We start from the raw sequence: 27,553 nt of genomic DNA, 5'->3' as shown, positions 1-27,553 counted from the left end.
AGGGCATACTTGGTTGTCTGCTCCCAAGCCAAAGACTTGTGTGGCTACTTTGAATTTGTTCATATTATAAAGGCAAAGAGTTAAAATATGTTTTGCTTAGTATTATTAGGGTGATTGCATGAAATGCAAGTGTTTAGCATCTTGTCTTTTATTAAAGTGTATCATATAAGAATTAATATGATGAAGTGGTAATTTAGAAAAAATAATCCCTTTAGGGGATTCTGATACAATCCACCCTCAATGTCCATTCTGGTTAGAAGATCTGAAGTAGAAAGTTGTAAATATTAAAAGGCATAATGAAATTCAGATTGTGATTTATTCTAGCATTTGAATGAAAGGGCTTCTAATACAGAGTTTCTTACCGAGAAAAATTGCCACTGAATAAATCTGGGCTCCAATACTTTCTGTATCTTCTGAATGAAGAGGGAAGCATACCCCATTGGTGCCGTAGTAGTTTTTGAAAAATTCCTTATTGCTCAGTGGAATGAAAGCCACAATAAAACCGATAATCCAAATAAGAATCAAAACTGTAATGGTTCTGCATTTTCCAGGTCTTAAACATCTGAAAGGATATACAATACAGATATATTTTTCCACTGTCAGAAATGTTAAAAGTAACACTGATACTTCTGTGGACAGAATGGCCAGGGACCCCAGAAGCTGGCAATGAATACTCTCCATCCACAGCTGTGCGTGCTTGTTGTATTCTCCTCGAAACTTCAGGTCAAAGGCTCCGATCAGAAACAAATAGATTCCCATCAGGCAGTCGGCACCTACAGGGATTAGTGAATTTCACAAATTTAGAGAAATAAATAGGTAAGATGGAGTTATCATTAAGCAGAAATTTTTTTAAAAAATTTATTTATCTATTTATTTTTGGCTGCATTGGGTCTTCGTTGCTGCGCGCGGGCTTTCTCTAGTTGCGGCAAGTGGGGGCCACTCTTCGTTGCGGTGCGCGGGCTTCTCATCGCGGTGGCTTATCTTGTTGCAGAGCATGGGCTCTAGGCGGGTGGGCTTCAGTAGTTGTGGCTCGTGGGCTGTCGAGCACAGGCTCAGCAGTTGTGGTGCACAGGCCTGGTTGCTCTGCGGCATGTGGAATCTTCCCGGGCCAGGGCTCCAACCCGTGCCCCCTGCATTGGCAGGCAGATTCTTAACCACTGCGCCACCAGGGAAGCCCCAGAAATATTTTTAATATTAGCCCCAAATAGCCAAGTTCCTTCTGTCTTGGGGGCGGGGGAGGGAAGTTTTATTCTAAGAGTTCATTTATGGTTAAGGACCACTTCATCAACTCTCCCTGCTAAGCACTCTTACAGCATCCTCTGCAGCCAATTATGTAATCATTCCTCTGTTTTCGTCTAACACACAGTCTGTAAGAGCAGGGATCATGTCTGTTTTGTTTTCTGTTCTAGTCCCATCACCTAGCAGTGCTGAGTAAATGAGTAAAATGCATGAGCATTCAACTAGGGACAAGATCGAGATGTTATAATTTGGTTCATCTCTTCCATGGAAATTCTCCCAGCTTAAGAAACTTAAGTCATTCAAAATCCCAGAGAAAGTAATCCAGAAGTTGCTATGACAGAGTAATGACTATGAATTTTGAGGTCTGTCATTTTGAAGATGTGAATAATTATGAAGTGCTCTGTAGTCAGTATAATTCTGAGGGGCTTAAATGACTCACCCAGGGGTGGTCAAAGAAAAACTGTTCTCTCTGATTCTTTCTTCCCATCTGAACATCTTTCTCTGTCTCTTTTCAGACTCCTCCATCCCCCACATCAGCTGTTAATGTGATACACTTGTTGGTGTATTTGCTTCTTTAGCAAATATTACATATCAGAGAGTAGGTGAGATTTTTTTTTTGACCGCGCAAGCATTCTATACAACGATCCTAAAGTCACATCACGGTATACATCGTTAGGCTGGCCCTAATCTTTAAACACTGAGGTTTATTCAGTGTTTAAAGGTATATTCTAGCCTTTATCAGGGAAATAGAGCAAACTCAAAATTGTGTAGCTAACAATACAAAGTAGTAAACCATTTCTGAGTTCTGTTTCTTGGGTAGCTTGCAATGAAAAGACAGTTCGACATTATACTTTGAGTGAGGGCGAGGGTAAGATATGGCACAGCACTTGTAAAGAAGTAGAACATCATATAGATTGATGCTTGCTTGAGGGAGTATGGGTAAATTATAGGCCACTTGATCAAGATTATAAACACCTTGAGGACTGGTTTCTTGCTTTTATTTAATTAATTAATTTATTTTTGTATTCCTCATTTAACATAATACCTTGCAATCACGTTTCAAAAACTTAAAAAATTTAATACTACCTAAAACACTTTCTTATTTAAATATTTCAAATTATGAATGGAAAAGACTGTAGGAGCTCAGAGACCAGAAAAACAACGTTTGAAGTCAGCATCCATGAACTGGACATTCAAACAAGGAATAAACACAGCTCTGGAACCATGAAAGGGTCCAATTTGATTATAGTAAAAGATTTTACATGCTTTGATAAAATATTATTATTTTATTAAATAATAAAGATATTATTTATAATATCTTATAATTTTAAATAAATTATTTAATAATATTAAATTCACTTTCTTCTTCCTTCAGAGAAGAAAGCAAATGAACAAAAGCTTCTTTATGAGAAAAAAATTAATGAATGAGCCCTTCATTAATCTGTGTAAGGTGACTGAGTTTTCTTATTTTAAAAACTTATTTTCTTTCTTATCGCTAAAGTAATTTTATTTTCATTGTAGCGAACGTGAAAACAACATATAAGCGAAGGGGAGAAATTTTAAAAATCTCATAATTCTACCGCTCTCCTTACTTATTGTCTAATAGCAACACTTTCATATATTTTGACACTGTAATTCCTCTTCAGCCAGGAAATACTCACAGCAGAGGGAAATGATTGACATGGCATGCAGCTTGTTCTCAGATCTGATATAAGGTCGCATACAGATGACAAAGATGTTTCCAAAGCACGTAACTGCAGACACAACCCAGACGAATACTCTCTGAATAATGCTCGCCAAGAGATCCTCTAAAGATGAGATTCCGTCAGTGTTTGGTTTACAGCTGCGAACATGTGGTGCATAACCACAGTACTGGAACTTCTTAAAATAGCTGATGTGCAAAGAGAAGGGAAAAGAAGATTTTAAACTGAAGTCCGTGTCACTCTACATCAATATCTATTTTCTACATTCTCTCAGTAGAAAGAAAACATCTTAATATGAGACTCAGAGGAATGGATGTAAAACATTAGGGATACTGAAGATTTAACCTTAAGTTTAATTCTCATTAACTTGGTTTTTAAAAGAATGTGTGGGTGAGAGCCGCAAAAAGGCGTAATAAACATACAAGTGTTAGACATGTCTTAGAATATAAATCAAATGTTAGCATGTGCTCAGGACAATCCACCCAAGGAAACTTGTTACTGGGTTTTCAGTGTTTAGTTCACGTGTTAATAAATCCACCGTTACATAACTCCCACGGTTGCTGCAACTGATTTTCCTTTTTCAAACCCAGGGGAAGAGAATTTGTCCTCTGTGCTTCTATGGCTTTTCTAGTATAGAATTTGTGTGATCTGTAGCTACTTGCTAACATGCTTATCCTCACACTAGAGTTTGGTACATAATAAGGTGTTCGATAAATATGTGTTGAGTGAATTCTTTCATCAGTAGAGAGACCTCCCTTGTTAATAAAACACCACCGGGATAATCAGTAATTACTACTGTGCTACCACCAACACCAGCACCATTTACTGAGCGTCTTCCAAGTATCAAGAATAACTTATCAAATCAGCTCCATGAGGTTGATGTCAGTATCACCATAGAAGAAGGTGACTCTTCAATGGAGGCAAATTATCTGCTAGGAAATTTTCTAGTAAATGCAGAAATTAGGATTTAAATTAGATCTCTTTGCCCCTAAAGCGACGTACTCTGGCAAAAAATATAAGTGATCTTTATAGTATAAGGAGTTGTAGTAATACAAGATAAAAACTTGACAATTACAGTATATTGTCCTGTTGTTTAACTCTTGCTGCCTGGATCCCAGGATCTGCCATGGTTTCTGCCCAATTCAGTTCTGCTCCTTGAGTTGTTTCTTGGGTTTTGTGACCTACACCATCTTCTGCCAATAAACTCTGCTTTGTTTAATTTAGTCAGAGTGTTTTATGTTGTGTGCAACCAAGGAAACTTTTATAAGCGTGCTCTCTGAGGAACTATGGGAAAAAAACCCCCAGTATCCTCTGTTAGATTTAAAATACAAGCAAGATTATAGAGTGGTGGTGACTGCCATGACACTTTCTAAATTATTGGGAATTAATTACCTTGGCATGGAGACCATTCTAATATATTTCATATATATACTGCTATATATTACATTCAATTAAAGAAAATGTTTCTGAAGCATGTAATTGATGGCATGAGGAGACACACTGTTTGAATAAAAGATTTTTCATGGTTTACCATTTTATCCGTACACCCTTGCACATCATGCCCTGACATTGTGGGCAATTTTCACTGAGGAGGATTTCTCTCTTCCCTTCCTCCATTTACATGAATTATTTGTAATTATTTTATGTTGTTTATGTAACTTCTTCATCTGGTCGCATTTGTGCCATGTGCACAAATTACTAGCTGAGTGGACAAACATGACTATCAGTGAGTGGCATCAGGGCTCGGGAGAGTTTACAAGCCTGAGTGGGTTCCCTCCACACTACTGCTGTCTGACATTCAGACAAAACTCCTTTCATTCTGCCAGACCATGGAAAACTAAAAATCACCCCACCCAATACCAACGCTTTAAGAGTTAATTATTGTTTAGGCAAATTAATCAGTAGAAAATGTTAATAGATTGGATGCATTGGGTATGGAGGTATTAGCACAATACATGTGGAAACGTGAAAGACTAAAATCAAGGTGAAGAACAAGAAAAAACATCTGCTTACATGTGAGAGAGATTCGTGAGAGGTCTAAACATCCTTTGTTGGATATTTGAAATTTCAATTCCTTCTAGGCTGCTAAAAATATCAAATTAATTATCAAACAAATATGTTATGCAGGGTATAATAAAATGAGTTTTTGTGACGGACAGTTTAATAAAATGCTGTTAACACTTATTCGGAACCAAACATTCATACTTAACCTTCCCTAGGCACTTCCCCAACTCCTTTAAAAATTTTTTTATTAAAAAATTTTTTTTATTGAATGAAATATTCTTTAAATTCTACAATGCTTTACAATTTTCAAAAGTTTCACACACATGATTTCATATGATCCCATAATAACCCATTTTTTTCTCTCCAATGCCTTTTTGATTCTGCTATTTATATGTATATATCCTGCTTATTTGAGTTTTTTGTCTTCTAATAGTGAGTGGAACAATGTTTTTTGCATAGTAATTACTCAATATATATTTTTGAAATAAATGAACAAGCATTATCTTTTAGACAATATTGCAATAGCAGAGGCATTTTACATTCTTGAAGTTTTTCTAATAATTTTAAATTATAAATGTTTTTCTACTAAAACGCCATTTTACTGAGGGAACACTTAAAAGAACTGAAGCTTACCTTCTTAAGGCAATTCTTAGACCCTAACATAATTTGTGTGTGTGTGTTGCAAGTAATGACTTATATCATCTAGAACATTCCATCTTGGGATAACGATGGCTATAATAAATTCTTAGATACCCAGTGCTAATGAAGGAATAAATATGCATAGATGCTTTCAGAGGAGCAAGCAAACAATCCAATATAAGCTTCTGGTGATTACAGAAATATATGAAATGATTAATCATTATCTAATTTGTAGCTTATAAATATGAAAGATTAAACTAATAGCTATCTGTTTGTAGCCCAGCAAGCACTCATCTTATATGTTTTTCTGGAGTTTAACCAATATCCTGGGACTAAAGCTTCTGATTTGAGATCCTATCAATCTTATTTTATAGAATTTATTAGCTATTAGTATGTAAATAAAAAGTACATCATAAAACTATCCCCATAGGTGTATACTTACAGAGACTTGAGTTTGACAAGGTAATCAAATTGGTTTGCTTGAATTTTCTGGATTGGGTTATAGGAAAGATTCCTGTTTTAAAAAAAGAGCAGCAATAGGTCAATACTTAAAAAGTCTTTGAGTAAAGAGAAAGTGTGTCTCTTGACTTAGGGTTACTTTTAAACAGTAACAAAAAAAGTACAGCAATGTCACTTGACCCCTAGGGCTCGTTGGACATTCAAATGAATTAATGGAAACAGAACTCTTAGGCCAGTGCACGGCTGTCAGTAAGTGCGTTAGTGACAGAGCTGAGAGAACGTAAGCACGAAGGTGGGGAGGTCCAGAGACGGTCCCACCAGAGGAGCAGCAGGGTACCCAAAGGGAAGCCACACCACGTCAGGTTTTGCCTATTATCAGGTGTGGTTTAAATGAAAGAAAGAAGAATCTCATTTAGTCAAAACTTGAATTAGTGAAATCACATTGAATGCTTTTTACAATAAATCATGTCAAAGAGTGGCATACTGTGTTAGCAATTTGTGAGGCATGAAATGAAAAGTAAAAGGCTCTATAGTTAGAAACAAAGAAACAGAGGTCAGAATGACAGTGTAGCTGAGTGTAAATGGAGAAAATTTCAGAATCTTTGCAAAACAACACCTTGAAATAAGAATTGTTGATTAAAGGGAACTTCTCAGGGCAGGTTCACTTTTTAAGAAATTTATTGCAGATTAGACCATTAGTTGGGTGGGGGAGGGGTGGTGACTACAGAAAAAAGGGAAGAGAGGAAGGATGGCAATAAGAAGAAATGTGTTGTATGAAAGAAGGGAAGGGGACTCAACAATCTATGAACAGAAGGAAATGACCTTAGCATAATAAAAGCCATATAGGAAAGCCACAGTGAGCGTCATAGCCAATGGTGAAAGGCTGAAAGCTTTTCCTCTAAAATCAGTAAGAAGACAAGGATGCCCACTTTTGCCATTTCTATTCAACATACTACTGGAAGTCCTAGCCAGAGCAATTAGGCAAGAAATAAAAGGCATCCAAATTGCGAAGGGAGAAGTAAAATTATCTCTGTTCACAGATGACATGATTTTATGTGCATAAAACCCTAATGATTTTACACATGCATACACACAAAAACTGTCAGAACTATTATAATAAACAAATTCAACAAAATTGCCATATGTGAAACCAACACATAATAATCAAACAATAATCAATAATCAAATGCATTTCTATACACTAACCATGAACAATCCATAAAGAAAATTAAGAAAATGATCCATTTACAATAGCATCAAAAGAACAAAGTACTTAGGAATAAACTGAATAAAGGTGAAAGACTTGCACTTTGAAAACAAAATGTTGCTGAAAGAAATTAAAGAAGACATCAGTTAAAGAAGACATTCTGTGTTTTGGGACTGGAAGACTTAATATTGTTAAGATGTTAATACTACCCAAAGCAATCTACAGATTCAGTGTAATTTCTGTCAAAATCCCAATGATTTTTTTTTGTTGCATAAATGGAAAAATCCATCCTAAAATTCGTATGGAATCTCAAGGGAACCTGAATATCTAAAACAACCTTGAAAAAGAAGAACAAAGTTGGAGGTCTCACTTCCTGATTCAAAACTTACTACAAAGCTATAGTAGTCAAAACAGTGTGGTGCTGGCTAAAAGATAGTTGTATAGAACAATGGAATAGAATGGAGAGCCCAGGAACAAGTCTTTGTATATATAGTCAAATAATTTTTAAAATGTGCCAAGATTGTTCAATGGGGAAAGGACAATCTTTTCAACAAATAGTGCTGTGAAAACCAGATAAATATCCACATGAAAAAAAAAAAAAAAGAGCTTAGACCCTTAGCTTCCACCGTGTACAGAATTAACTCAAAATGGGTCAAAGGACTAAATAGAAAAGATAAAACTTTAAAACTCTTAGAAGAAGTCATAAGAGAAAAGCTTCATGATTTTGGATTATGCAATGACTTCTTGTATATGATACCAAAAACACAGGTAACAAAAGAAAAAAAAAAAAAACAAGAATTGGACTACATCTAAATCAAAAACTTTTGTGCATCAGAAAACACTGTCAACAGAGTGAAAAGGCAACCTACAGAATGGGAGCATACATTTGTAAATCATATATCTGAAAATGATTTAATATCTAAAATATATACACGCCTACAACTTAACAACAAAAACCCAAACAACCCAGTTTAAAAGCGGGCAAAAGACTTGAATAGGTATTCTCTAAAGAAGTTACACGAATGGCCAATAAGCACATGAAAAGATGCTCAACATCATTAATCATTAGAGAAATGCAAATCAAATCCACAATGAAACACCATTTCACATCCATTAGATTGGCGATTATCAAAAAATATAAAATAACAAGTGTTGTTAAAGAGGTGGAGAAATTAGAATCCTTGTGCACTGATAGTGGGAATATAAAATAGTGTAGCCACTATGCAAAAGAGTATGGTGTTTCCTTTAAAAATTAAAAATAGAGTTACCATATGATCCAGTAATTCTACTTCTAGGGTTATATATCCAAAGAATTGAAAGCAAGCTCTTGAACAGATATTTGTACACCCACATTCATAGCAGCACTACTCATAGCAGCTAAAATGTGGAAGCCACCCAAGTGTCCACCAATGGATGAATGGATAAATGCCATGTGGTACTTACATACAGCGGATTGTTATTCAGAATGATAATATTCAGAACTGCTGACACATGCTACAACCTGTGGATGAACCTTGAGGTCATTATGCTAAGTGGAATAAGTCAGTCATAAAAGGACAAATATGTATGATTCCACTGATTTATGGGTTGCTTAGAGATGCCAAATTCATAGAACCAGAACAGAGTGATGGATGCTGGAGGGGCAGGGGTTGATGGGGAGTTAGTGTTTAATATGTATGGAGTTTCAGTTTGGAAAGATGGAAAAGTTTTAGAGATGGATGGTGGTGATGGTTGCACAACAATGTGAATGAAGTTAATGCCACAGTTGTACACTTACAAATGGTTAAAATGGTAAATATACATACTTATGTATATTTTAATCACAATTTTTTAAAGTAAAATAAAAAATAAAGATACAAAATTCGTATCAGTCTTACAACTGTGAGAGCTCCTTCAGATCCTTAAAGACAAGTGGTGAAAGATTTTCAATCTTATTACTTCCTAAATCCCTAGGGAAACAATTGCAAATGTCATATTATTTCCTTAAGACTTTACTCATAGTTCTGTAATTTATTAAAAAACATTAGACAACTTTCAAACAATGCCATTAGTGAGTTATATTAATTAATAGAAGTCAAAACTTTAAAAAGGGAGTGAGATGGTAAAAGATAAAAATATTTTATCCCATTTTATTGCTCACTCAGAGACAGTACTTGGTGGTATTTGATCTAATTCTAATAGATACAATTTTCTAATTCAATTAATATATGTGTTGTGCCCTTCTTCCTTTCTCGTCTTCCTCCCCTTCCTCTCTCCCTCCCTCCCTCCCTCCCTTCCTTCCTTTGCTAAAGTAGAAATATGCTTTGGGACCTTAATCTTTTCCTTTGCTTGGGTGTATTATAATTTTCAGCTGGAAGTGGATTATTTCAGTTTCCAGTTTCTTCCACAGCTGATATACACCAGATCTCATACACACCTGGGGCGGGATATTTCGTATGTTACTTCATGTACGTATAGAGGTTGGGCTGCCTAAAGTGGTATGAACTTGTAGCTTAGTTGTGAGAAGATTTCGGACAGTAGCAGCTCTTACGGTAGCTTTGACAGTGGCAACTCTCATGAGAAAGGCCTCAGATTCTTCTAAACAAGACCATCTTTCAACAGGCTTGAGTTCTTCAATGTCATCAAGAGATACTAAGAGAAAGCCTAACTGCTTTCCCTGTGCATCTCCAAATCCTACTAGTTGCTACAGGGAGAAGCATGGGAATAGATCTATTTGTTATTGCAGTGCTTATAAATCAAAAGTTAGGTTATTCAACTCGGAAGGGCAAGATAGATTTAGACTGAGTTTTTAAAACTAAAAAGTAGCTAATGTAATCAATACTATAAATGTCTTCGCTGTAAATGTTTTATTTTTATACTGTAAACTGAACCTTGGGGCTGTTTTTGTTATTTATGTTTTCATGGGTGAATTGTCTGTGAAGATAGATGGTCTGATTTGACAACCAAAGGAATGTTTCTAAAATTTCATCCCTTTCTTAAAATCCTTCAATAGCTCATTGTTGCATAGAAGATAAAATCAAAACGTCTTAGTGTGATATAAAAAAGCCTTTAAATATCTTGCCACTGTCTAGCTTTCCAGCTCAGTTTCCTACCACTTTCTACTCAGTCAAAATGACTTTCACCAGGGCCTGAAGGCACCTCAATATTCCAACCTCTGGGTTTTTGCACGGGCGCTTCCTTCTGCCTGGAATAAGCTTTCATTCTTGTCCTTCTGGTGAACTCCCTATTCATCCTTCAAGATTCTGCTCAGATAAACAACAAGGATTTACTGTACAGAACAGGGAACTATATTCAATATCTTGTAATACCCTGTAATGGCAAAGAATCTGAAAAAAGAATGGGTATGCAGAACTGAATCACTTTGCCGTACACCTGAAACTAACACAATATTGTAAATCAACTATACTTAAAAAAAAAAAAAAAGATTCTGCTCACATGTCACTCCTCTGTGACCAGGGAGGTTAGGCGGTCTCTTCTCTGTTCTCCCGTATGTAGCATGGATAACACGTACAGCACTTATAACATCATATTAAAACTGTTTCTGTACATACGTTCTCCTCTTCTGAAGGATGTGAGCTCTTTCAGTGCAAGCCCTGTACCTATTCATCTTGGGCTCTCCAGCATCTAGCTTAATTTTGGGCTTGCTATTCTTTGTATCCCTACCTAGAAGACCATTAACAGACTGGACCTGCTTCATATTTAGGTAAAAGTGGTGGCACAATTCCAGTTCTTTGTATGGGAAGCCAAGTAAAAGATTGATCGTGTTAGTGAGGCAATGTGAAAAACAGATTTAAAAGAGTCCACTAGGATATTAAATCTTGAAATATCATGTTCAGCTGTTTCTGGTGGGAGTGCTGTTTTGGCTATTAGAGCCAATTCTGACATATAGTTCTTTTATCATGAATCACGTAATGGGAACCATTTGGCCTAGACCCTAAGTGATGTGTAAAAAGACCATTTTCTCAGTTTCGTTTTAGGAAAGTTGGTCTAAACTTAACTGGACTTGAGGTCCATTTCTGAATGGGCTCAGGAAACACGTTATCACCTAGAGTAGTTGACTTTAAAAGCACAAAGTAAATCAAGCACGTAGCAAAGAGTTTCTGCCATCAGAACTCTTTAAAGTCTACTGTGAGAAGTGAATCCTGATTGTTGACAATTTATTTACCCTCATTAACTCTGTCAGTGGGATCAAGCCAGGAGGGGCACAGAGTGTAGTCCGAACCCTCTCTCAAAGGGAGAGTCACTCATTTGAGGTGTAGACCCACTCATTTAAAGCCGTCAGCTCTTAGAAAACATGCCATTTTCATTCCCGTAAATCCGATTTTTCAAGCCAGCGTTGGGTATGGGATTCGGCAGGGTTTAGGCAGGACCAATTCTCGGCCTTGGTGACCCTCTGTGCCCCTTTGTTGCTCTTTCCTTTACCTCTGAACCTGCATTAGCACTGGTTACGGACTAAGCTGTTGTGTCCCATGCTCACTCCTGGTTACTGATACTTAGAACCTCCACCTCAGCGCCACCATGCAAGTCAGGATTGGCAGAAATTGCCTTCTGGTGTTCAGATCGCGGTGGCAAGTAGGATAAAACAAGGAAAAGTATGGACCCCTCGACTACCTTGTATTTTCATGGCTAGATACTACCTTTCGAGTCACCTACATGCACCTCTCCCTACTACTGAGAATAAAATAATTTCCTATGTGTTGATGGTATGGTTCACTTCAAGACACTGGGAGCTGTTACAGCAGGTGCTTGGTTCTGATATCTACTGAGATTTTCTTGTGCGTTTTGTGAATGATTGGTACCGTCTACTGAAAAATGTTTCAAGCTAATGGTCATGGAAAAACGCCGGGGTTTCAGTGGCTTGTTTATTGATGTTTTGGAGCAGAATGCTACATTGTTTCCCGAGGAACGTTTCTGTCTGTGGCATATGTATTCCCTCCACCTGTCTTAGTTTGCAGGTAAGGTGTCCCGAGAAACAGTTTAGTTACATTCTTTAATTTTTATGGACAAGTTTTAATGAATCAAAGTTCTGCCCAGTTAATTGTCAAACATGTACCTTCTGTCCATACTCCAGATTCTTTCTAGAGCTCACAAAATCAAACTGGTGGCTAGCCTAAGCTTTAGCAAAAAACCCAATTGAAGAAATTAATGGTAAAAAATAAACAGTTGTCTGAAGGACATGTACTTCATTTATTGTCCTGTGTATATTTTATTTGGACAATCAGCTCCTATGTGCTTGGACCACAAGGCTTTGATTTATCAGAGAGTTGTCTTAATGTCCTTTGGAACTGTCATTGATCTTAAAAAAGGGACAGTATAAATAGCTCTCTTTTCCATTATTACAGTCTGGGATGTTACCCATGGTAGTGTCTAATTTCCTCATGGATCCAAGATTATCCTTTGGTTTCAGAATCAGCAGAGTGGTGTCTTTTTATCTCCTGGTTTTTAAATCCTAACTCTCTAGGAAACTTAAAGATAAACTTGCTATCCCTCTCCAGCAGTGGGTTAGAGTGGTGCAAGATGTATTTTATTTATTGATCTCCCCAGACTTTATTCTTTCTCCACAGCTATGTTTCCCTTACCTCACTTTCCTCAAATATTTATTTTATAGTTTTCCTTTACACATATTTTTTAAACTATCAGAATTCCTTTGTGGCTCAAGGTATGCGGAAATAGTGCTAGGAAAAGAGAAAAATAAATCTTTCTTAAATGTATAAAAATGTATACGTGTGACAACTATGAACTGGAACAGTAGAAAGAAAATTCTTATCAATATATGTGTAATTGAGCTTACAATTCATCTAGTTTCTGGAGCGGTGCAAACGTATTTTCACCGAGGTGATTAATTTTGTTTTTCCTCATTACCCTGAAAGTAAAAAGAAAAGGATGTTGTAGCTTCCAGAGGTAACTGGTAGGTGAGTTATTGGAGAGGAGATTAACAGCCTGCAAAAACAAAGATAATTACGTGGAGTGCACTTTTCACATCAAGAGATGTTGAAGTAGCGTGATAAATTACCCAGTCTGTAATAACTTTAATCTTAAATTTCGCAGATCTTTCAATGATGATAAAAGTAAAACAGTGTTCAAATTTCTAAGTGATTTAGGGAAGAGTGAAAACCCCGACTCCTGAGAATACAGACTGAGCATCTGCACGGGGAGCTGTCCTAGGGTCGCCTCTGTAGGCTTCGTGGTGTGTCTGTTGAACAAAATACCTCCCACACAATAGCACTGGTGCACATTGGGCAGTTGATGTGATTTAGGGTGGAGATGCTGCAGGAGGTCTACTTTAAGTTGGACCAACTCAGAAGATCTCTAGTTTGGGATGCTGAATGAGACTGTAAGTCTTGACAGTTCATCTCTGCCCTGATGTCGTGTTATGAGATCGCATAAAGGACTAACTCACAGGAAACCTTTAAAGGATTTCTAGTTCTTGAGGCATTGTGGGACATGCCTGGAAGCTGGCCTCGTCCCATCCTTAAGTATTTATTTCCTCTCAGCACTCCAAACCGTTACCACTTTCTCCCAGCATCCTTGGACCAGAAAAGCACAAGCATCTGCCAAGAGGAAACTCACGAATGATTTCTTCATACAGAGGGTTCTCTAAACAAAAATACAAGTAGAATAGAAAAGAAGGGCTACATTTTTTGGATATTTATTTGGCCTGTGTCCTTTAAGTGCAATTTGGTTTCCTTTGGGCAATTACCATGAACTGTTTTGCATGACTGATAGAATCCTACATCTGAAGACTGCTAAACTCACTGCAGAAAAGTTCACACATTTCAGTGGCTTTGAGCCCACTGGAATGGGGCAGAGGGCATAACTGGGTAAAAATTTTTGTTGTGTCAGTGATAGCTATTACATTGCCCGTACACAGGGGTCCTGTATATTCGAGTATGATGATTTTCAAACTTTTCACATGGTAACCGACAGTAGAAAAATGCATTTTGCATTGGGACATAATATACACCCACACAACCCAAGATTCATGGAACAATACATTTAATCATCTGAATTGCACTCTGATGTTTTTATTCAATTCAATCCCATTCTATTTCATTTACAAGATGCGGCTCGGGACATACTACATTGCTTTCATCACCTGCTTGTGAGTTTCAACCCACAATTTGAAAAATACTCTCCTGGAAGAATAAACTGCAAATGAGGCAGTTATATTTTTATACTGAAGGAAGCCCCAGTATCCCTCACTGTTATGGAAGAGGCACCCTGAATTTAAAATAAGCCAGAGAGGAGTATAAGGAGAAATTACACTCGATAACATTCTAAGGTTTATCCTGGTGTCCGCAGTTACATCCTCAGGGATGTGAACATTCTACAGTTTCTAAAAGTTGTAATTAATTTCCCCCCACGATCTTTGCAGTAATAATTTTTATAGATTAAGACTTTAATTTGGTGTTTCTCACACTGAGATCCAAGGACAGATTCTAGGTGGTTTATGAGAAATTCTTTTTCCATTAAATTGGGTCTTACTCGTAAGGTGGAGAAAAGCAGGTCTCACGTAAGATAGTACCATTGTGATCACCTATGTATGTTGTGAATCTGTGGTTATGCCTGGTTTGAACTTCAGTCATTTTGCCAATGTGCTTCCTTTTCAAAAAACTTCAAGTTGAGAGGGAACATTTGCTGTAATTACTATGCATGTTTATGCTAGATTCTGTTCGCATAAATGATTCATTTTACTTGTAAAGAGATAAAACGGTACTTCAAAAGGACAAAACATTACTTACAAAACAGTTAAATTACTGCAGGAAATAAAAGTCAAATTCCTTAAGTTATGGATATGGTTGCCTTCAAAGTCCCTGAAATATAAAAATAAAAAGTGATAAAGCTAAATTTTAATCACAGACAAAAGTCAGTCGGTTAAGAATGATTTGTTTTCTAGTAAAATATCTTTTTCCCACATACTGCTTATTTCATAGGGATTCTCACATAATGTAAGTGTAGCCACTTACATAATAGCCGAAATGATATATTTATATATAATGTTTCTTTTTTTCTGTGTTAATAGTAAAAATGTTTTGAGTTACGTCTGTATGAGGTGTTCATATGGGTACATATGCAATCCTAAGGAATGTGAAGAGAATGAAAAAAGCACATGGAAAGCTTTTGTTGTGGTAACGACCAGCTATATAAACAGAAAGCACGTAGTGATCCGCATTAAACACCCGTCCAGAGATACCAATGGCATTTCTCTGAGTGGCCTGACTCTATCTGCTACAGCCTGCAGAAGATTCTACTATTGCTGCAGAAGCTGCTACCGCAAAACAATGTTTAACCTCTACCTCCCTTGCCTAGACACTCCCAGAAAAAATTCTCCATAACCTTTTACCACTGAGAACATGCTTTCTTGCTTTATTATATGGCCACACAGGCCAGTGCAGAGGGAGACCCACAGCTGCCCTTGGCTCTCCACTCCCGACTCAGGGCGCTGCTTGCAGACCTGACTTGAACTCCCGTGCTGTGTGATGCTAGGTCACCAACGGGAGTCTGGTCTGAGCAGCAAACTTGTCAAAAAGTTGATGTTTTATTGTCTCTGCTTCATGGTTTTCATGAAGGCGTTCTTCTATTGCCTGTCTTTTATCTTGTCGTAGGGTTTATGGTGGAAGTTGATAGAACAGAGTAAGCCGAGCTCAGGGATACACTTTCAGAAGCAGATGCTGGCTCTTAAGTCTACTCGTTTTACCCCAGCACTTAGCTTACCAGTCACCATGCCATGTAAAGCCATTCAGGAACAATTGCCACTAAAATATATGAGCTGAGGTCTGACACAGCTACTAAAATCTATGCAGGAAACATGAGTAGCATTAACGGACATGCCTATTTTTTTCTGCTGGAGAGGCTATATCTGGGACACTCAGTTTTATTTTGGCACTGCAGTAAAAACGGATGCTGACAAATCAAAGTCTATCTGGAAGATCTGGAAGGCCAGCATGTAAGGGTTCTAGAAATCAAGTCAATGGACTAAAAGGGTGTATTTATCACAGAGAAGAGCAAAGAAGAGAGATATATTTGAAGTCAGGCATAGGGCTTTTCTCTGTTGCATCAGACTGCAAAATCAAATTTACTCGTTGAAGGACACAAAACACTTCAAATTTAAGCTCACAATCCATGGTGTCCAGAGAATCAGCTTCTTGTTACTATAGTGATCTAAGTAGGGCATATACTATAACAAGGTTTTTGTAGACGGGATTTCTGTACATATGGAATGTTGTGTTAAAATCTTAAATCTTGATTCTAGATTACCCTTCTAAAGAAAAGCTTCCATTATTCTATTAAACTGGAAATGAAACACTTGTAGTACTATCTTCTTTTGATCATTAGGCTTGGCCAAGGCTTTTTGGCCTTCCATAACGAAGGTTGTCATTGACACAGACTGTTCATTTCCTTTTCCTATTTTGTTGTTGTTACCACGAATCTACCACCAGGGGGTGACGTTCTCCTAAGCCTCACAAAATTTCTTGATGTTAGTTTCTTGTTAGTTACACCTGTAACTTTTTTTTTTTTTCTATTAAGGTAGCAAAAACATTTAAGTTAATATTAATTTACTATTTGTAAAAGTCAGTAAGAGGCATAAACTAGGGACTTTTGATTAAATTGTTAAGTTCAATGTTGAGTTTATTTTAATCTTTATTTGTGAATTTGCTTTGGCTTTCTTCCTAAAATTAGAGGTTTTAGTTCTTGATATGCAGGGGTCTGGCATACAAATCTGTTCCTTGTGCCAGGGCTCCAAGTTCTAATGGACCTGAGGGGGTGTTTTGCTTACTTAATGCCTGGATCACTTTTCCAACTTAATGATCCTCTGAATCTAACCACTTTATGTTTCCCTCTATACATGGCAGAACTGGCTGAAAAATGAAAATTTGGTTCTTGGATCTGAAGAACAACAATAACAAAATAAAAACACCAAGAATCTTGCCCTCTCAATTCTCTCTCTCATCCCCCTAGGGGCTTTGTAAACACGCAAATCTCCTCTCCCTCTACTTCCTCCTGTACTTTTCTGGCTCCTATCTCACAGAGAAAATTGAGGTGATGAAGGAGGGGAAAGCCTTCGCCTTTCTGCCCGACATCCGTGATTTACCTGTACGTGCACCTGGTCTCCTACACCCAGGATGCGATGACCCTCCTTCTGCTTTAGGCTAATCCCACGTTTCCTGAGTTTTGTTTGTGAACGTGTATGTCCTAAAATACATGGTCAATTCTGGTGAATGTTTTTTGGGCGTTCTTCACTTTCAGTTTATATCTATTAGGATTAAGCACAGGTACATAGAACAGAGACCCAACTGTAACAGCGTAACTACACAAGGATTTAAAAAAAAAAAAAATCTAGGGTTGGTAGCCCAAGGCTAGTCTGGTAGTTTTACCAAGTTGTTAGAAACCTAAGGTCTTTCATATTCACTGTCCACAGGTCCTTGTCTTTGTGTTCCAAGATGTTGCTGAAGCTTGAGCCATCATATCCGTCTTTTCTGGATAAGGAAAGAAAGGGAGGGTCTGCCTGTTTCTCTTTAAGGAGGTTGCCCAGAAGTTCCACACTCTACATCTTCCTCCTCATTAGTTAGGGCTCGGCCACGTGGCTCTGTCTAGACATGGGGAAGTCTGGGAATGTAGTATTTTAGCTGGGCACTTTGCTGCCCCAGATAAATCTGTTCTGTTATCGAGAAGGGACTTTGCACTTTGATATGTACCAGTTAGAGTTAATTCGTTAACTGTGTTATTTAGTTCTCCATATCCTTTTTTTGGTTTTCCTTGATCTTTCATGGACTGAAAGAGGTGGATTATTATTTCTTACCACTTATGTATGTCTATTTTTCTTTTGTTTTGGTTGTTAATATGAATCTATTTGGTGCATATATATACTCCTAATATAATATCTTGTATTGGAAATTGCACACTGCAGCATTTAAATGTCCTTCTTTGTACTGCTTAATGCAAATTGGCCAAACTTCTACCTACTTAGATAAAAAATGATGCCTGCTTTCTTTGGTTTGCATTTACATGGCATATTTTTGAGCAGTCTTTTATTTTTAATCTTTCTTAATCACTTAGTTACAGCTGCACTTTTTTGTACATAGTACTGAGTTAGGTTTTGCTCTGTGAGCCAACTTGAAAATCTGTTTTTCTTTTTAGTAGGTAATTTTAGCCCACTTATGTTTATCGATCTGACTAATGTATCTTACCTTAGTCTGCTATTTAAAAATATTATTATATGGTTTTATAGCTTAAAAAATCTTTCAACAAATGGCTTAAAAATTTTATTTCTTCTAACATTGAAAAAGGTTTGTATATTCTATTGGTAACCTTTATAATTATAACTTTACCCAATATACCATATCTTCTCTTTCTTAGAGAATAACAATAGCACTTATCAATTTCCTATTATAAGAAATGATGAAATTAGTATATATTGTCTTCCTGCCTTTTCTTTCATCTCTCTCTCTCACCATAGGATTTTGATCAATTATATGCTATTTATTAATATTCACCTTAGGAATATCAAATATCCACATATTGGTAGATTTCTTAGTTTTAAATGACATCTCTTGACACCAGGCTATTTTTCTTTATAGTTTTATGGTTTCACTTTATTACTTTGAAACTGCTTACTCACTTAAGATTATTGTGGCTCTTGCTGAATTGAGCCCTGTATCATTCTGTGATATTTCTCTTTATCCCTGGTGATAGTCTTTGTTCAGAAGGCTATTTTTTTTCCAATGTTAACACAGCCCCTCCAGCTTTTTAAAAAAATTAGTGCTGCATTTCTTATCTTCATTTTACAGCTTGAATATCTCTGTTTTCTCTGGTTGCCTCAAGCTTTTTTCTTTGCTTTTCTTTATCTTTGGTTTTCAGCAGTTTGACTATGATTTGTCCAGTTTTTTTTTTTTTTTTTCTTTTCTACTTCTGCTTGTTTTCTTTTCTGAGGTTCTTAGATTTTTTTTGGTTTGTTGTATTACATCATTTTAGAAAATTCTTGGTCATTATCTCTTCAGATATTTCTTTGAAAAATGAGCAGGACCCTGTGTCCCCCACCTCTTGTTTGTAGAAAAGCTTTAGCCTCCTAGGCCTTCCCTGAGTTCCAAAGAGCAGATTTAATCAGAGAGGTGAGAAAATGGTGAAACAAAGGAAAACAGTCAAGCAAGACAAAATATAATAGTTTAACCATAAAGCAAAGTCAGGGACCTTTAGTTCCTCCTCAAGGGCAATAGATAATACCCTGAGCCATATCCTTGAGTTGTTTTGCAGACACTAAAACCCTCACCAGGTGGAGGAAGTTAACGGCATGCTGATCACCAGCACGTAGACCCCAGGCTGGTTGGAACCAGAAGGTTGATGATTGAGATTCCCATAACATCACCCTGTTACCTCACCACCAACCAAGCAGAGAATCGTGCATGAGCTGATCACACACCCTGCAGTCCCCTCCCTCACCCTGCCTTTAAAAACCCTTCCCTGAAAACCATCAGGGAATTTGGGTCTTTTGAGCATGAGCTGTCCATACTCCTTGCTTGGCACCTGCAATAAATGCTGTACTTTCCTTCACCAAAATCTGGTGCCAGTAGATTGGCTTTGCTGTGTGTCTGGTTAGCAGACTCAAGTTTTGTTTGGTAACGTCTTCTGTCCTGTTGTCCCTCTCTTTTTCTGTGACCACTTTAACGCATTTTGAGAAACTTTTATATTATCCTGTAACTTTTGGATTCTCTGTTCTGTCTTCATTTTATGCTCCGTTCTCCTTTTGATTTAAATGAAAGCTTTCTATTGACCTATCTTCAAGGTCACTGATTCTTTTGTTAGCTGTGTTCAGCCTGCTGAAGTAATTCTCTGATTCTCTTTAAAGCTTCCATCTCTTTGCAGACATTTTCCATGTGTGCATGTTTTGCCCACCTTTCCCACTATGTCATTTAACTGATTAATCATAAGTATTTTAATTTCCTTGTTTGGTAGTTGTAACATCTGAGTTATCTCTGGGCCTAGTTCTGTTGATTGCTTTATAATTTGACAAGGATTGTTTCTCTTGCTCTTTCTGGGATGGGGCTTTCTCAGCATTGTTGTCCCACATGCCCCAGAAGCCCCAACCCACTTTGCAACAGTGCAGGATCCTGGGCTGGAGAGGTTTATTTGTCCCTATTGCTGGAGTAGAGAGCTTTGACTGCTACCACTCCTTTGGAAGCAGTGGGTCTATGCACGGTCCCTGGCTGCAGGAAGATTTTCTGTCCCTCTCTCCATGGTGTAAAGCTTTTGCTTCCTAAGAGGGAAGAGTCTAGGGGAGGAGGTGGGGTTTGTGCCTGCATGCCACCAAAGAAGACTCTGTCTGGTTTCCTTAATTACTCCCAGCTTTTTCCATGAGCTGGTGGAGGCCAGAGAAAAAGAGCCTGTTAGGAATAGCTGACTCCCTTGAGTGTGGGGTTCCCAGTATTCCAAAGGGTTACACTAGCCCACACTTAACCTTTAGAGGTTTATTAAAATTTTAGCAGTTTTCTTTGTACCTGCTCTGTGAGGGTCAACTCTTCACCTTGTGCTCTGCCAAAGGTGGTATACTGTATATGTCCCGTCTCTCTTGGTCACTCCTTAGAATTCAGTTTACCTGCTTGCCTTATGACTGACAGGGTGGAGAAAATTAAGACTGTGTAGATTGTAAAGTTCTTTCTCATTGGTAGAGTGGGAGCAATATTGTCTTGAGGCTGTCTACAGCTTCAGCACAGCATTGTTGGAATGGAATTGTCATATATAATATGTATCCTTCCGTGACTTTTTCTTTATACTTCATATTATGATCTTGAAATTGTGCCATGTCGATTGAAGCAGGGCAGGTGCATTCATCTTTATTGCACCTGTGTGTGTATATTCCACCTTATTTGTCCATCCTTTCCACGGCTTCCAGGACCTTGCTCCATAATGCATCCTCACTGTTTTCCATGTTTACAAATTCTTTACATTAGCTTCTTCTGCCTATATATAAACTTGCTTTGTCTCATCCCCAGATAAAAGTTTACTTTACCTTCTTGCTCTTTAGCTCATATTTGGCTATTGCCCCATCTGTTCATATGCTTATTTATTAGTTATATTCCTTCCTTTTTGAATTTCACATCTTTTATTGTGGTGTTTATAGTTTTTTTATTGCTTTGAAAGAACTATATTAAAGGTTTTAATCTGTTGTCTGTTGTATATCTTGCAAATATATTCTCCTGGGCTGTCATATCTCTTTTTGCTTTATTTGTATTTTTCTACTTAACCATAGTTAAACAAATGTTTGCTGACACATCCAACAGATTTTCTAGTTTATACTTTGCTAAGTGAAAGTTCACGTGCAAGGTAAAGATATTGTAACGAATTTAAAAAAATGAATACTTATAAAGCAAAAATTATTACTAGCATTAAAATTGGGACAACATTCACTCTCAGGGATGCATGTGGAGTGAGTTGTTTTGGATAGCTAAAATTTAAAGATTATAATTTTAGTAACAAAAATTTAAAAAGTCCACGTCTTTAGTAATAAATCCTAATCATTTTTTATTTTTTTCTGAAATATACATTTGGCTACCTTTTTAAAAGCAAAGGAAAGATTTCTTATTGTATAGGCATAAAATCTCCCACATTTGCTTCTGGTCTCAATGCATGAATTTTTAATTTACAAATATAAATATTAATAAATTTTACTTCATTACTAAGTTTGGATCACTGAGCATGTAATAACCATTAATGAATTCTTTTGAGCCCAAATTTAATCACCACAAAGGATATTGCACTTAATTTGCCCTTTCCTTGATGACTTAGTTCGTCATTACTGAGGGTACTACACCGTTGTATCAAGATGCCCTCTGGACTTACTAATGATTTGGGGGATGTTTCTCTTCCCCTAGATGGTTCCAAACTAGTGTGTTTTGAGTTACTCTGTCTGCTTTTTATAGCATTTCTTGCTCCTGCTTTATTATCAGGTTGCAAATTGTTACTTACTAAAATAAATGTTTCTAACTCCCCCTCCTACTTTTAAGTTGGCTCTTCTAGTCTGTTGTGAGCTTAGAACTCCAACAACCAAACTTTTGGGAATTTCCTACAAAATAAAAGACAGAGGGAATTTTCATATACAGAGTATATGCAGGTTATTGACTGAACTTTTAAAGAAGTATGTTGGATTTATTTCTTCATTTTTGCCTGTATTTTAAATAGACACATTTACTGGGTAATTGAGTTCTGCATAGGTAGAGTGATGCTAATTACCACAAACAAAACTACTGTGTAAAAAACTCTGTGAAACATATTCTGTTGTGATGAGACTTCAAAAATAAAGTCTAAGTATCATATTCTTATTACACAGAATTTAGCAATGAAACTAAAGTGGCTTAGTCTCTCTGTACCAAATGAACAGGTGAACAGATTGACAGGGGGAAGGGGTGATGTTACATAGATATCATAACATCCCTTCTGTCTTCCTTCTTCCTGCCTCCAAAGTATGTTTTGTTTTTTGGAGATGTTTTATTTTGGTAAGAGTTTAGAGGAGTTAGTTTAGATAATATTGATGTTTAATAAGAAAATCATGCTAAAAATATTAACAACTACCATTTGAAAAAACCTGACATCCGAAATGAACTAGGCAAAACCAGAAAAGTTAGTTGTCTTCTGTAAGAAGAGATAGAGGGAACCCTCCTACACTGTTGGTGTAGAATGTAAATTGGTGCAGTCACTATGGAGAATAGTAGGGAGGTTCCTTAAAAAACTAAAAGTAGAGCTACCATATGATCCAGCAATCCCACTCCTGGGCATATATCTGGAGAAAACTCTAATTTGAAAATATACATGCACCCCAATGCTCATAGCAGCACTATTTACAATAGCCAAGAGATGGAAGCAACCTCAATATCCATCAACAGAGGAATGGATAAAGAAGATGTGGTACATATATACAATGGAATATTACTCAGCCATAAAAAGAATGAAATAATGCCAGTTGCAGCAACATGGATGAACCTGGAGATTATCACACTAAGTGAAATAAGTCAGAAAGCAACAAATACCATATGATATCATTTATATGTGGAATCTACAAAAATGATACAAATGAACTTATTTACAAAACAGAAAGAGACTCACAGACATAGAAAACAAACTATGGTTACCAAAGGGGAAAGGGGGGGAGGGATAAATTAAGAGTTTGGGATTGACATATACACACTACTATATATGAAATAGGTAACTAATAAGGACCTACTGTATAGCACAGGGAACTCTACTCAATACTCTGTAATGACCTATATGGGAAAAGAATCTGAAAAAGAGTGGATGTATGTATATGTATAAGTGAATCACTTTGTTGTACACCTGAAACTAACACAACAGTGTAAGTCAACTACTATATTTCAATAAAAATTTTAAAAAAGAGGAGATACAGCAACTTACAGCCAGTGCAGCCTGGGCATGTGCTGACAAAGAGGTTTGTCAGGCAAGCGGGTAAGGACGTTATTCATCAGTGCTCTGAAAAAGAGAAACAAAAAGGAGTCTCATTTTTCTGTTTCTTTTCTCAACTGAAGTCAAACGTGGTTTTATCATTATTCTTATGAAGCCGTGAACATCTACTAAGTTCGTTGTCTTCTCACTCAAATATTTTTCTGTTAAGTCTTGATATATTTAAGTGCTTGTTAGTAATAAAATTAGACAAATGGTAGTCATCATATGGAGGAAGCAGTAGCACCAGCAACTGACGAAAAGTCCTGTGCCCTTCAATAGTGGGTACTGAAAAGGAGGTGATTTTAAACAAACGTTATTTTTCTTTACCAAGATTAATATAGGATAGTACTGGTGTGCTTAAGAATATTTCAATAAAACATGGCAGTGGGGCTGTGTTCAGTTTTGATGGGCTGACATTCTAGAAGATGGAAGATCTTATAAAACTGTTACAACTACAAAATAGCCTCATAGGATATGACTAGGAGATGGTTTTTAGTTGAAAATTCCCTTTTAGGGTTTTAATTCCAAATGTCATATTGTTAAATGCAAAGCAGTAATTTTTATTCATGCCTTTTCCTTCAGTTGAAATATTTGCATAAATTTTTAGTACTTACAGGAGAATAAGAGAATTTAGTCCGTAAAATGTTAGTGGGGAAATTCGACTGAGATGATTCTCTTCAATTATCCTGCCAGCCAGAAGAAAAAAATGGATTCATTTACATATTTTTCGAATATAAAGACTAATACTATAAAATGCCACATAAATTAAACATACAGCCACTCTAGTCTGTGGAGATCTTCAAAAACACCCGGCTTCAAGAAGGTTATTCTGTTATGACTGAGATACCTGAAAAAAGAGAAATAACTACAGTAAATTTGATACCTTCTTGATATCATATAACAAGGAAAGGAAGAACAATAATTGTCCATCTTAAATTTTCTTTTCACTTTATTTATTTATTTTGGCTGTGTTGGGTCTTCGTTTTGTGCGAGGGCTTTCTCTAGTTGCGGCAAGCGGGGGCCACTCTTCATCGCGGTGCGCGGGCCTCTCACTGTCGCGGCCTCTCTTGTTGCGGAGCACAGGCTCCAGACGTGCAGGCTCAGCAGCTGTGGCTCACGGGCCCAGTTGCTCCGCGGCATGTGGGATCTTCCTAGACCAGGGCTCGAACCCGTGTCCCCTGCATTAGCAGGCAGATTCTCAACCACTGCGCCACCAGGGAAGCCCTTACATTTTCTTATATGTTGTTCTCATCAGGCCATTTCCCTGCCTTCGGAGCCCTGAAAGTTCTTTATCACTTACCTTTTCATGTCTAATTTTTCATTTCCCAATAATCAACCAAGCATCAGCCAATCCCTCACTCACTCTATTCATTTATTCATCAAATTGTTTTGAGCCCCTACACTACGGCACTGTGCTAGGTGTGGAATCGCTTTCTCTGAGGGGCTTTGCATCTAGTAGAAGATGGCATGTGAGCAGGTAGTTATTGCAGCAGCTGAGGGAAAAGAGCAAGAACATACAGTTCCTCTGACTTCTCAGCAGAGGAGGTGCCGGCCTCTGCTGGGACTGGGGAAGCAGAGCTTGGAGGAAAGAGGGGACAGGGAGTGTTAAAGAAAGAGGTCTCTATTCCTGCCCTGCAAATAGGTTCATCTGTGCCATTTTTCTAGATGCCACATATATGCATTAATATACGATATTTGTTTTTCTCTTTCTGACTTACTTCACTCTGTATGACAGTCTCTAGGTCCATCCACGTCTCTGCAAATGGCACAATTTCATTCCTTTTTATGGCTGAGTAATATTCCATTGTATATATGTGCCACATCTTATCTTATTTGCAAACCATAAATAGAGACATGGACGTAGAGAATAAATGTATGGACACCAAGGGGGAAAGGAGGGCGTGGGATGAACTGGGAGATTGGGATTGACATATATACACACTACTGTGTATAAAATAGATAACTAATGAGAACCTACTGTAGAGCACAGGGACCTCTACTCAATGCTCTGTGGTGACCTAAGTGGGAAGGAAATCCAAAAGAGAGGGGCTGTATGTATACGTATAGCTGATTCACTTTGCTGTACAGCAGAAACTAAGACAACATTGTAAAGCAACTATAATCCAATGAAAATTAATTACAAAAAAAGAAAAGAAAAAGAAAGGAGGCTCAGTTGAGGAGAGCCTTGGATGAGGTGTATCATTCACAAAGCAAAGCGTGGGTGGGAGTGATTCCAGGCAGAGGAAATGGCTTATGCAAAGGTGAGAGGTGTGAGGGTGACAAGGTGAGGGGTCACGGGGAAGAGGCTGTGAGGGGATGCAAGAGATGCTCCTGGAGGCAGGCATGGACCTGCTCTGGAGAAAAGACACTGAATGCCTTGCTGGAGAGTCAGACCCATTGTACTTCGACCCGACTACTTCTCACTCTTCTGCAGAGTGAACCGACTTTTTCTTCTCTTATGCTGATCTCTTACGTGTTTATTTCTTTGTTTTCTTCCAAAAGCAAACACCAGCTTTTAATAACTTTCAAAATCACCTCTCTTCTTTTATAGAGGCCTTAGAGTCTTTTTTTTAAAAAATTTATTTATTTATTTTTTCCTGCATTGGGTCTTCGTTGTTGCGTGCGGGCTTTCTCTAGTTGCAGCGATTGGGGGCTACTCTTCGTTGCGGTGCGTGGGCTTCTCATCACGGTGGCTTCTCTTGTTGCGGAGCACGGGCTCTAGGCGCCCAGGCTTCAGTAGTTGTGGCTTGTGGGCTCAGTAGTTGTGGCACGTGGGCCCAGTAGTTGTGGCACACCTGCTTAGTTGCTCCGTGGCATGTGGGATCTTCCTGGACCAGGGCTAGAACCTGTGTCCCCTGAATTGGCAGGCAGATTCTTAACCACTGTGCCACCAGGGAAGCCCCGGCCTTAGAGTCTTTATGTGGCCTTTTTTCTTTTTTTTCCTGAAGAAAACTTTTGGACACACACACAACCACACACAGCCCAACAGAAGCTGGTAAAGAAAGGGAAATATTTGGAAAACTCTAATTCCACTTAACTTTGTCCTTTTGGTTTGGTAAAGTGGAGGTGAGACTCTCAAAATACCTAAGGTTGCCAATGGTAGCAAAAGCACTGGACTCAAATGTGTGCAAAATTCCTTTCCTTCCATTTTGTCTTAAAATGGCAGAGAAAATGTCTTGCGTGTTTATTTTTGTCTCAGTTTCTCTAGTGCAGCAACTCACTGCTCTGAATCTGCTGTCAGACAGTTTGGTTCCTGGCTTTGCTACTTGTTAATAGTGTGACCTGAAACAAACAGCAACTTCAGAAACCCTCAGTTTCCCCAACTCTAAAACGGACATAACACCAGTACCTAATTCACTGGGCTGTTGAACATTCAAGCCGGGCACATCAGGAACACTTGGTGCATGTTAGTAGAACGGGGTCTCTGTTCAACCTCCCACTTCAGCTTCTTTCCTGTTCTTTTTCCTCACTGCCTGTGATTCTCATGCAACTATTTGGTCAAATTCCTCTTCCCCGATACACGGACCTCACTGATTTCTCTTTCTGCTACTCTGACAGATCTTAGAGCTGACATCCTGTAAAATCTGTCCTTCCAGGAATCTCCCCTTCCCCATCAGATTTGACTTTTCTTGTGAGTAGCAAAGGATAAGACCCCATATTAGAGCCACTTCCTTCCCTTGCAAGCCTGGAGCCCAGTTGGACACAGGAAGATGTTAAGAATCTCTTCAACACTTGCCCTGAACACCTCAGGGGTTCCCTTAAGAGCCACTAGAAATCCCCTAGAAAGGTACTTGATCCACGCCCCCCACGCCCTGTGCTGTCTGATTTGCCACATCCTCTTCATTTTTCAGAG

The 27,553-nt window shown here is 37.8% G+C and overlaps 1 protein-coding gene across 1 annotated transcript in view; it reads right to left on the bottom strand.

Moving 5' to 3' along the window:
• Positions 1-27,553, bottom strand: part of RXFP1 (relaxin family peptide receptor 1) — a gene marked incomplete at its 5' end in the record, with an annotated part of 80,279 nt that overhangs the window by 9,559 nt on the left and 43,167 nt on the right. Inside the window, 10 exons of the mRNA XM_082463171.1 lie at positions 363-773; positions 2,901-3,130; positions 4,956-5,027; positions 6,028-6,099; positions 9,129-9,200; positions 13,043-13,114; positions 14,994-15,065; positions 23,653-23,727; positions 24,315-24,386; positions 24,476-24,547. Of these exons, the coding sequence (XP_082319297.1) occupies positions 363-773; positions 2,901-3,130; positions 4,956-5,027; positions 6,028-6,099; positions 9,129-9,200; positions 13,043-13,114; positions 14,994-15,065; positions 23,653-23,727; positions 24,315-24,386; positions 24,476-24,547 (1,220 nt within the window). The remainder of the gene's footprint in view (positions 1-362; positions 774-2,900; positions 3,131-4,955; positions 5,028-6,027; positions 6,100-9,128; positions 9,201-13,042; positions 13,115-14,993; positions 15,066-23,652; positions 23,728-24,314; positions 24,387-24,475; positions 24,548-27,553) is intronic.

This window comes from Balaenoptera physalus, assembly GCF_965194825.1.
Source record: "Balaenoptera physalus genome assembly, chromosome: 5".
NCBI lineage: Eukaryota > Metazoa > Chordata > Mammalia > Artiodactyla > Balaenopteridae > Balaenoptera > Balaenoptera physalus.
The sequence above is the reverse complement of the archived record's forward strand: the minus strand, read 5'-3'. Positions and strand labels throughout refer to the sequence as shown.